Below are 11,466 nucleotides of genomic sequence, written 5' to 3'. Positions count from 1 at the left end.
TTTATTTGGTACACATAAAAATCCTTTCACTTCCAATTTCTTATTTGATTTTAAAGAACTTTTTTTTATCCTTTGGTTTAGGACAATAGATACAGTCTTACGATTCAGCTGAAAAACCTTTCTTACCGGTTAACTTGCCTCGATGATATTCTATTTTGTCAAAATTGTAATTTATAATCTTATTTGAGGTTAGTTTTCTAATTATTTGCTTGTTTTCATTTTTTGAGAAGTTTTTTCTATTTTTTAATTTTTAAGCGATAATTTTGGAAAAAATAATGAACAAGTCGAATGCTGAGACATATTTTGTGAAGATCAATGAATTTAGGCAAAAAGTCTGCACTTCGCAAGAGGACCCAAACAAAAGGTAACTTTGCTGTTAAAAGAAAGTAAATGTTTCTGGAACTTCCTTTATCAAGAAGGGCTTTACAAGAATAGCCCCCTCAATAGTATTATTACTAGTGGTACTCTTTAGGGTTGTGTTTCAAGAAGATGATCTCATAATTAAGTCATAACCTCTATTTACTTTTGTAATTCTTTTTTACATAAGACAAGTCATTCTTAATAATTCCAAAGATTAGGGGGACTGGGACACTCCCTTAATCAGTAGGTATATGACCTATGGTTTTTTTTTATTGATTAATGCCATTTATTAAGGGATGCAATTATGTTAGTTTTGTCATACACCTCTGAAAAGTAAACACTAAGTGTCCAAATCCAAAATTCATAGTTACTTGAGGCTTTTTTTAGTGATCACCTTGTACAAATCACAGGTATTTTATATTAATTAGCAATAACCACAAGCAATTTCTAGATTCATTTTGAACAATGAAGGAAACATGGTAGAATGTTTACCGCCGAAGTCAGATCAAAACACTATAGACAATAGTCTCTCAGCTGTTTCTGACACCGTCACTCTTCTTAATGGCACTTCCCAATTTGGTAATTTATCCCAGGCAAAGATTCCAAATTCTTCTACACATATACATATATATTTTAGAAATGATATCATTGGATAATAATGCTGATTTTGAGGAAAGTTGGATAAATGAACTGGACTCTGATGTATTGAATACAACTGAACCAACCATGCATTCCATAGTTCAGCACATGGATATCCGCCAACCTTTGTCAAGGCTTCGGAAGCTCATTGAACAAAAACTGAACATCAACTTGTCCAGCTTTGTGTTTACTCTTCAGGATGCTCAAATTGTATATTATTTTCTTGAGTTATGCAAACAAACTTAAAGGTTGTTGTAGCTAGAGGATCACAAAAACTTGGTGGATCAGTGCGTGCAAGGAGAGGGTTTAGTTCAAGTAAATGTCCAAGTTGAGTTGTTGACTAGGAAAATCAATATTGTTGATGTTTTAAAGCCTGCCAAAGACTACATTCATACAGGTAGTCTGATAACCAAATAAAAATGCTTGATATTAAAATATAATGTTATTTAGAAGAAGTTGATGAGATCCCAGTGGAAACTGATAAAGAGGTGGTTGCATCTGTTGATGATGTGCAACATGTTGTGCAGTGGCAAGTGGATGTACAATACAAAGAGGAGCAGACTCGATTGAAAATCCCTTTAGATCCTGAGGAATGGTCTTTAGTAGCAATAATGGTTAAAGCCATAAATTTACAAATAATTTCAGGACAGCTGTGCATGTTCGTCATTGGTTACAATGGGCCGTCAGGCAGTTTAATCTCTCCAATATTAAGCTCAGTGACTGGAACATGACTGGACAAGAGCTTTTTAAATTGACTATTGAGGATTTTCAAAAGATCGTCCCTAGTGACCCTGGAGACATATTTTGGACACATTTGGAGTTATTAAGGCAGATGAAGCTAATTGGTATGAACAAATTTGGGTCACTAAAGTTTTCTTAATTGGGAGTTTTAGCTACATTAAGGGAGGGTGCAGGGAAAAGTAGTGCGAAGCCAGAAAGCAAAGTCAGTCTCGGAAAGTCATCTGCTTCTGGCAAAAGCCCTAAGGTCAGTGATGTGCAAGATATTTGTAAATAGTAAAATCGGCAAAAAGCACTATTTTCAATTTTTTCGAGGAGACATCTTGTATTTTATCGAACTTTTTCATAGCATATCAAGATATATAAAAATTTCTATACATGGTGATTTTCTCATACTCTTTCTAATCTTTGCCGTACATTTAAACCTGCTCTCTTTATTGACATAATAACGCACCATAAACGTGTAAGAGCGATGCAGTAAATATGATCGAAATCTCCATAAGATAAACTAATGAATGCAAGTGCCACTAGATCAAATGTCTGGTAATTTTCAATTTAAGTTAAGTTATGAAATCAAAGCCAAGCTATGGCCAATTTCTTCACTTCAATGGAAATTCTCTTCTTGGTAAACTTATCAGGATATTGATATAATGAACCTAAAATAATTGATAACTATTTTATTGTATTAAAGTTCAAAATATTTCCATTCGTAGTTAAAATACCTTCCACACTATGGGTCTACCCTTAAGACCTTTAACAGTCCCTATAGCACCGGGGGAAATAAATCAGGTCATAACAGCCAAATCCAACTATGGCAATTTCTTTTGGATTTATTAACGAGTAAAGAGTATCGATCGGTGATACAATGGACTGGTAAGAATTGCAGTGTTTTTTCAACTTAAGGAATATTCCATCATTAAATTGTTAATATCTTCTCCAGTTCACAACGCCCTGTATCTGTTACTCCTTTCATTCTTTTGTTTCCAGGCAAAGATTCAGAATTCAAACTCACTCATCCTGAAGTGGTAGCTCATCTCTGGGGTGAACGCAAAAACAAACCCGCAATGAACTACGAAAAGCTCTCTAGGGCTCTACGGTACTACTACGACGGTGATATGATATCGAAAGTTCACGGTAAACGATTCGTTTACAAATTCGTATGCGATTTAAAACAACTTTTGGGCTACAGTGCTAAGGAGTTGGCCAATTTGGTCAAATATGGAAACCCCATGATTGAAATTGCATAACAATTTGGAATGTTAAGATCTGTGTTTGAGATTGTGATTCTAATAAATTTTGTTTTGTTTTTACAGATTAATAGATTTTCCTGAATAGAACGAAAGTAGGGATGACACGTTAGGAAATGTTACATTACTTAACATTTCCTAACAAATTCTATATGTGTTTTTTTCTAATTTTAGTGTGTGATAAAGAAATTAGAAGAAATTGTCATAAATTTGAGCACATTTAATCTGTGCCCTGTATCTCTAGATTTTTATTGTTGCTGGTCCCGTTTGTTAACTGCTCCCACTAAAAACACCGTTACACGAAACTCGTATCTTACAAATATTTTAAATAAAAGAACACAATTATCCCAATAAATATCTCCAGATTACAAACATCTTTGCAGCCGGGTTAACACTCGATTCGATCTAAGAAACGATATCGGTATAAAAACATGGAAGAACTTTACAATCTACTTTTTACAAAGATACAAGTTGTAGACAGGACAATAACGGCGATGCAGCGGCTTCGCAAATCTATCGTAGTGCTTAGTGTAAATTAAAACACGAAAATTTGTATTTAATTGATACAAAGCTCTAAAAAACGATAATACTGCTCAGAAGAACTCATTTATTTCTTTCGAGAATAGGGAACAATTTTTGTTTTGAGCTAATTCAATATTTAGTTTTTTCATTCAAATAAATACTGAAAAATAAATAAGTAATAAGTTAGAATTTTAAAATTTGAATAAGGGAAGAATTACTTATGCGCGAGGAAGGACATATAAAATGGAACTAAAAACGGACAAACCCACTTAAAGTAATCCCGAACGTAGAAAATAAAATTTAAAAAACAGGTTTAAGTTGGTACAATGATCAAATAGCAATCACTTACCTCAAATAAACCTTCTGAAATTATGGTCCTTTTGGAATCATGTCAGAAAAATTGTCATTCCTCAGCCATTGAGAAAAATAATTACAGTAACTGTTTATTTTTGACACAGCACGCACCGCACTGCCTGGTCACACGTCCGCCTATGGATTTTTTTTCTTTTCTATTACCGAAATTTTTAGTTCAATTTAATTTGAATTCCGTCCAGATATGCTGTTTGGCCATCGTGCAGCTTCGGAGGCCCGAACGTAAACGAGATGACGATATTCCCGGAATTGGCAAACAAATTCGAATTTTAAAAACACGATTTTTATACATTCTCAACCGGGCACAATCCCGTAAGAACACTCTTTACGTTTCTATTGAATTAATCGTTAAATTCGCACAAATTTTTCCGATTTTTTTCCACATTCTCAATCGAAATTAGATATTTTTTGCAAGCGAAACGGGGGAGACACGGAGACGCCATTAATACTGACAACCGAAACGTTATTCTTTTGTTTCCAAAGCCTTCTTATCCCAATGTGTCGCTCCCGTGTGATGTATTATTGTAAAATAACGTGTGGATTTGTTTATACTGAGCTCACTAGCAAGGTATCTCACAAATTTTTAAAACGAAAGAACAATCGATTAATAGTTTATTTCATATTACGAATATCTTGTTTGTTGTGCTACCACTCGGCTATATCATCTAAGAAACGATATCGGTATGAAAATATACAAACATTTTAGAATTTGCCTTTGGCAAAGGTACCAGTCATAGGTCGAACCACAACAACGATCGATTCCCAACTATTCAAAAAACTTTAGAACGTGCCTTTTGTGAAGATACAGATCATCGATCTAAAAATCGCTACGCGATACGAAATACTATACATTGTCGCACTAGAAGAATAATACTAGATAATAAGGAAGTTCAGGGTAGGGTTCTCAAAGTGGTTTTAGTTTTCATCCATACATTTTAACCCACACTATATTATTTCAAAAAATTCGTGTATTTTGTAACTTTGTTCCCCAGAAATCATTTTGAAATTGAATTTCAACAGTGGCTAGAAATATTTTTATTCTGTTACGGGTGCTATTTAAGAAAAACCGAGACATTCTTATAGTAACCTTTGGAACCTAAATTAGTACAGCGCTTCTTTCTGCCGTATTTTATATATTATACACATGTCACTGTTCCCGGCGATTCTTAACGTAAATATTTCCTATTAATTATGTATGAGAACCTTACTACTAAATCACAGTATTTTACTGATTGTGACAGCATGAAAAGTCACTTTTTGCTATGTATAAAGTTTTACCATATCGAGCCACCATGCCTTGTTGCACGCCGTTTACAAGCGCGTAATAAACTTTATGCCAAGTACAACTTAAACCTGAAAAAGTTCTGAAACAAAAATTTGTAGAATTACCAAACGGCATCTATTAAATTTACTGAAACAAAACTGTATGTAAGTTGCTGGTAGAGAAGGATGTATTTGTTGATGTATTACCACTACTTACCTATAAAGAAAATTAAAAGCACTCTGCAATATTTCAATATGCCGGCCCAATGCTAAATCTTTTAGGTAATTGGCAAGCATTTCCGCATCTACTGATGATGGTTCTGCTTCCGTTCGAATCCACATTTTGATGCCCTCTTTTACCTGTTCCCAGGGTTTATTTGCGAAAGGAGACGCATTTTTTGCGGGAGTCACTTCATTTATCGATGTGCCTAAATAATTCAATAATATTAATTAGAAATCTTGTAGGTCTTTCAAATTTGTATTCTGAAGGTAAAAGTTGTTATAGAGACTTGAAATATCCTTCGTTTACGTTCTACTCGCTGTTTTTGCCCAAAAAATTACTTCAATACAATTCTGCAACCAGTGACAACCCTGACAATTCTTAAATCATTTCGATTTGGTTCGGTCTTTTTAACAGTACATCAGGGTTGTTATAACAGTATCAGTTGTACTAAACTAAGTGCATTTTGTAGTACTGAATATTGAATAGTAACGTGTAATGTACTAACAATGACCTCTTGGTTATGATGAAATGTTACGCTATTGTGGTCACTATCTATGGTCATTGTCCAGCTAATCTAGTTAGTTACATTCTCGATATTTTGCAACACCAATTTTTTTATACCAAGACCGGACCAATATGGTTTTAGTCACATGCGTCTACTGTATTGCTGGTTGCTAACAACAATTTGGTTCATATGTAGAACAACCGGTAGCGCTGTCTGCGATTAGTACTCATACCGCAGCCAAACAAATAACATGCAAAACCTAACCTCAGTTTTGTATTTTATTTCATGAGAACGAGTATTTTGCGTGCTTAAATCCCTTTACCTTATATCGGTAACACATAAATTAATAATATACAAAGTATTCAACTTTATGCAAGTAACGTTAAAATAATAGTGCAATTAAAATCTACCTCCAAAGGATTTAGAAATACAGTTGCATGTCTGAAGTTAGTTTAAGAACAAATAAGCTAGTTCGGATACTGGGTGTCTTAGTTTTTTCTAGAATAACTTAACAGTCAATAAAACGTAGAAAATTGATACAAAAAGTTCATATAAATATGTTTGCAAATGCTTTGTTTTTGATATACAAGGTGTCAAGTTTAACTTGAAGTTTGTGCCTACCCAAGCTTATGAGATATTTAACTTAAATTTGAAATATAGCTAACCTTTTGCTATCCTACTAACGAATTACTATTATTTCAACATTATCTCTGTTGTTCCTCATCATATATAATAAATTAACAAAATCTCAACAGTTGGAGTGAATACTTATTTACCTTGACATGGTAAGAACAGGTGCAGCTGGAATTAGAGGTAAACATTAAAAAAAAAAAAGTGTCTTTCTCGTTCATTGAAACTGTTTGTTGAATTCATCACACAATATTTGCAGTGCTTTTTCTTGAGTTGACAGTGGGCCACTCTGTATATCTTGTGTGATCAGACATGACTCATATTTTGTATTGTTGATTATGCCATTCTCACAAATACATTCACTTATATTATATTCTTAGTGAGCAGTGGAAGATCCTCCAAAAAAGTTGGAGGAGCCAGTACCTCAGCAACCCCCAAGGCTACTAAATCTGGCGGTAATCTCAAGTTTATAAAGCCAAATGTCCCACAAAGCAAAAATTACTATTTCAGGCTCGTCTTCATGGAAATTACCACCCATACCTCACACAGAGACCCCACAATGGCAAAAACCCATAACGAATTTTTTTAAGTTAAACAGCCCTTTAAAGGAACAGGAAAATGATAATGAAGAAAAACATGAAACAGATTTCAAGGATAATGCAGAGGAACCAGATAAAAAGAAACGCAGGATTGAAGGCGATGAAGGAGCAAATGAAATAATCAAAGAAGAAAAAGAAAATGTAGTCGCTGGAAAGGTTGAAGAACCTACAGCCTGTAGTTCCAGTCACATTGACGCAAGGCCCTAGTTCTTTAAGCTCAATCAGTATTAATAAAGTTTTGTATTTTCGTTAATAAGATTTTCACATTTTGAAAAACTTACTTGCACTTTCATTAATGTCCCTACAGCTGATTTCCTTGGGATTCAAATCCTTTAATTCTAGGCCATATTCCCTCATGACTTCTCTTCGAATATCATCAGGAAGTTCTTTTAAAACCTCCATATCAATAAAAGAATTATGTGGCTTCTTCGAAGACTCGACTCGAAGGGCTTGATGATGTGAAGAAGTTTTTACTAAGCTCTGAGCGTTATCTGTAGGTTTAGCCGTCGTTAGAAAGGACATCATGGTCTTGTTAGTAATTAATTTTTTCTCAACTTTTTCTAAAATTGTCGAGAAAACAGTTAAGGGTATGTTTATCAAGGGTACAGAAAGTTACTTTTAGCACCTCGGCCTTTAAGCTTATTTATGGAAGTTTTGGCCGAACTAGTATTGACTTCACCAGTCGGGACAACAACCTTGACGTTCAAAGAAGCATTTTCAGAGCTATTTGAATCCTTTTTCAAGGCTCCACCTCTCAGGAAGTTGCTTAAAGCCTACAAAATATTTGTATGCGCACCTTCAATAGCAATTCACATATTGGTGCTTCACCTTATTAATAGGTGCAGTTTTTTCCAACTTTGTCAACTGAATCCCTACCCCACGCAGCTCCCCAAATGCCACGTTTAACTTGTCATAAATCACTTTGGCTTCCTTATAAATAATATCCGAGTTTGAGTATAATAAATTTGACATACTGCTCTTTGTTATAGCATCGCAGACTCCATGGCCAAGGAACTTGGCAGTTTCCTGTGAGATCCATTGAGAAAACCATCAAACAATGAAACGAGAGTAAAACCTACAAATGTAAGTAGCAACCATGTCCAAACGAATCCATTGCATGTAAATCTGGTCCACGTGGTGATCTTAAATCATACGTTTTAATTTATCGATTTTTTACATGTCTGCGCATGTACTGTCACAAAATTATAAAGTTAGTGATATTTTAAAAATTATTTCTATCGTTTTTATGGCTCACTACACTACATTTTACAGCATTTAATAGTTCTAGTAAAACGTACCACTGGGGCACCTTCTGCCCGCACCAATAGCTTTAAAGTCAGCCCTCGCGCCTTCATATTGATTTCCGACAAGCGACTAAATACTTCAACTGACAAGCTCTGTAGAAAGTTATAGCACTCCTCCTTCATTTTGAAACGTATGCCTGTAAATCATATAGTACTGTTGCATATTCTCCCAGTAAATTTAAACCTACCATAATTGACTTCGGCCGAAACAGACTTTCTCTCGTGATTGAAATCCAGAGGCTTGCTGTCTTGACCGTGAGCTTGCTCCCAAACTCTCTCTCCTAGCTTAGCTCCGAGTTCCGATTGCAACAACCGCACTGAGCCTCTCTACAAAGACAAAACCTCGAATCACCTTAAAATTTACACAAATCGATGTAACCTGCTGCAAATCCCCGCAAGTATTAAACCCTAAATGCGCCAATTTGGCCAAAGTAGCCCTGCCCACACCAGGCAAATCTGCCAAAGAAATCTCGGACATGTAGGACTCTACATCATCAGGTTCGAGATAATATTGACCTGCCGGCTTCGCTTTCCTGGTGGCCAGTCTAGCTTGAAGCCTATTCGCTCCGAAGCCTATTTTAACGAATTTTTATGAATTGATTCAAGAAATAATTCGCGTGAAGTGGGAAATTAAAGACCTGTGGAGCAGGGACAGCCAGTAATATCCATAATTTCAGTCCGAATATGTGTGGCCCATTCTTGGACTGCAAGACCTGTGTCTTGTAATACTTGTCTAACGTCTACGTACATTTCATCGCAACTCACAGCCTCGATGTCTAAAGTATAGGAAGCAACAGTATGATATAGCGTATTGGACACTTCTTTGTAGCCCTAAAAAATGTTCTAATAGTAAATTAGTTGTCTTAAAAGACATAGTTACCTCGAAATCGTATGGTAAAGTTTTCAGGTTTGGGCATAACTTAATGGCCTGCCCCATGAACATGCCGTTTTTTATACCAAATTCTCGTGCCTCGTAGCTACAACTGGCAATTTCGGACATTGAAGCCAGACCATCGATTTTTTCTTTTATGTTGGCCACCCTTGAAGCGGTTCCTATATTAAAGTAATCGTGAGAAATATTGCGTTGATTTGAAAAACGCAAACCTATGGCCTAGGGACATAAGGGCCAAAATATTGACGTTTTGAAAACTTTAGCAGGAATTCTTAACGGTGTTATTAATTTTAAGGTCAAGCTAGTGTCCATGCATACAAAAAATCTGATCAATACATAGTTAGTGTAGCTATGCAAATTCGTTAAATCAGACAGCACATTAAATATCATACTTTATTGATATTTCACTTGATTGGCACTTATAATTCTTCTTTCTGTGATAGTACCTTCAGGCAATAATTCCTCATACAGGGCGAACTCTTGCTCCCTAATTGTTTGTCGTGTAGGGTCACTGGAGTTTATCACCCCACTACGAGCATGAGTGATTGCAACTGGTTGCCCTCTCAGTTCTGGATGTTTCCTCAGCCCCACAGAGACAAAAAAACAGTCCATGTCAATGTGCATCACCACTGATTTGGGCGTGGGGAGATTTGACTCTGATTTGGCTTAAAATTTGCACAAAGAGAAAAGATTAATAATTATTTCCCTCAGTTATATGACTTCCACTGTGTAATTTAAATGCACCTTTAAGTTTCTCCCTCCCTAGAAATTGACCACAGGACTTTTCCCTCAGTTGACTCACTAGCTGCTTAAACTCAGCCCCTAATGTAGATATTAAGTGCAACCTGGAGTTGTTATAAAATTCTTCTAAAAATCTGGGATCAGATGCTGTTTTTGTGACTTTCAATTCAGCCTTTGTATCAACTGAACTATCATCAGAGCCCTGCCTAAAAGCCAAGTGAAATCTAACAATTTTCTCCAAGTCCTTTATTACCTACATATTACTACATTGTATGCTTACTTTTTTGGAAATGACTTATCATTGGTTGCAATAGGAAAGTTCAAGGCTGGTTGCAACCGGGATTGATTCGTGTACAAAAGATACCTCCTATAATCAAGCAGCTTGTTCAAAGCTATGCTTTCAGTGATCCATGCTGGTTTAACCACTGGCACAGCCCCTAAATGCTTTATCTAATCCCATGGAAATATGTTTTGAACTCATATAGTAGCAATATAGCCAACATCTTACTTTAACATTGGGTAAATTGGAGGCTATAATGTGCGTTGTAGTGGAGGATTGATACATGTGATACTCGCCCCCATGGGCAGCCATTAGGGCTTTTAATTCAGCGGCAGGAGGATGGGTCAAGCCATTAACTAATATGTGCACCCCAGAAAATATAGCAGAGATCTTTTCCACTGTGTTGGTGTGAAATTGGTCTAAAAGTTTGGCTTGTTTTGCGGCCATATATCCTTTCTGAAATTAGCTAATTTGTTTAAAACTGAATATTGGCCACTGGAGAGCCACATTCAAAAAACACAAGCAGGTTTCTCGCATCTTAGTTTTTTAAAAACGTCGGGTAATGTAATTTGTTAAGGCATAATCCTTAGAATTTACTTTGATGTCTAATCTGTAAGATGTTGCATGAAATGTGTCTAATGTATGCAACTCTTAACTTTTAAGAGCAGATGGAATGTACAAGTGAGTGAGCAGATCCCTCATGGTAAAAATAGATAAAGATTAATATTAACTGATGTGAATGTAAGAATTCTTTCCTTCTGAGAACTAAGACTTTCTGATTTTTTGAAGCAGGATATTAGTGAGCATATTATCTATATCTCTAATGTTTAAATCCTCATTTATTCATACTAATTGACAATAATTAGAGATTCTATGTAGCTACTTCTCACCCAATCTTCAAATCCATCATTCAGTTCTTTTTCACTTTTGTCTTTTAGTTTTCTTCGGCCTCTTCCACACATTGCCCAAAAACTTTATGAACGGGAATATGAAAAAATCCTAAAGAGGGTTTCGTTTAATAAAGCTATAGTGTAGGAATTTTATGAATATATTCGAGAGCGAGCAGCAATAACCTGGTAAAAGAAATTAAGAAATTACGATATCAAACTAAAATTTAAAATTTCGAATGAATAAACAAAAAAATTCATGGA

The 11,466-nt window shown here is 35.4% G+C and overlaps 4 protein-coding genes across 5 annotated transcripts in view; 2 read left to right on the top strand and 2 right to left on the bottom strand.

Annotated features, from left to right (window-relative positions):
- LOC136415213 (high mobility group protein I-like) overlaps window positions 1-11,466 on the bottom strand; it is a 36,917-nt gene that overhangs the window by 19,192 nt on the left and 6,259 nt on the right. The window lies entirely within an intron of this gene.
- Window positions 196-3,053, top strand: Ets97D (DNA-binding protein Ets97D). 2 transcript variants are annotated; one of them, XM_066399680.1, is made up of 9 exons: window positions 196-364; window positions 812-939; window positions 998-1,209; window positions 1,258-1,396; window positions 1,453-1,594; window positions 1,645-1,844; window positions 1,893-1,984; window positions 2,451-2,610; window positions 2,725-3,053. In XM_066399680.1, exons 1-9 carry the CDS (start codon window positions 276-278, stop codon window positions 2,982-2,984), a joined length of 1,422 nt encoding a protein of 473 aa, XP_066255777.1. In that variant the 5' UTR covers window positions 196-275; the 3' UTR covers window positions 2,985-3,053. The 2 variants fall into 2 exon arrangements, with proteins under 2 accessions (XP_066255777.1, XP_066255776.1); XM_066399679.1 differs by having other exon boundaries at window positions 1,450-1,594; window positions 2,725-3,052.
- Window positions 5,020-11,314, bottom strand: Rev1 (Rev1 DNA directed polymerase). Its single transcript, XM_066399599.1, has 15 exons — window positions 11,206-11,314; window positions 10,544-10,771; window positions 10,316-10,485; window positions 10,039-10,241; window positions 9,741-9,959; window positions 9,283-9,455; window positions 9,041-9,233; window positions 8,782-8,975; window positions 8,591-8,729; window positions 8,397-8,539; window positions 7,927-8,124; window positions 7,715-7,871; window positions 7,380-7,658; window positions 5,359-5,569; window positions 5,020-5,242 (listed from the first exon to the last, which is right to left on the bottom strand). The coding sequence occupies exons 1-15, from the start codon at window positions 11,275-11,277 to the stop codon at window positions 5,104-5,106; spliced, it is 2,718 nt and encodes a 905-aa protein (XP_066255696.1). The 5' UTR covers window positions 11,278-11,314; the 3' UTR covers window positions 5,020-5,103.
- On the top strand, window positions 6,122-7,378 carry LOC136415152 (PCNA-associated factor-like). Its single transcript, XM_066399600.1, has 3 exons — window positions 6,122-6,682; window positions 6,880-6,954; window positions 7,010-7,378. The coding sequence occupies exons 1-3, from the start codon at window positions 6,652-6,654 to the stop codon at window positions 7,303-7,305; spliced, it is 402 nt and encodes a 133-aa protein (XP_066255697.1). The 5' UTR covers window positions 6,122-6,651; the 3' UTR covers window positions 7,306-7,378.

Source organism: Euwallacea similis, chromosome 19, assembly GCF_039881205.1.
Source record: "Euwallacea similis isolate ESF13 chromosome 19, ESF131.1, whole genome shotgun sequence".
Classification (NCBI taxonomy): domain Eukaryota; kingdom Metazoa; phylum Arthropoda; class Insecta; order Coleoptera; family Curculionidae; genus Euwallacea; species Euwallacea similis.
The sequence above is the reverse complement of the archived record's forward strand: the minus strand, read 5'-3'. Positions and strand labels throughout refer to the sequence as shown.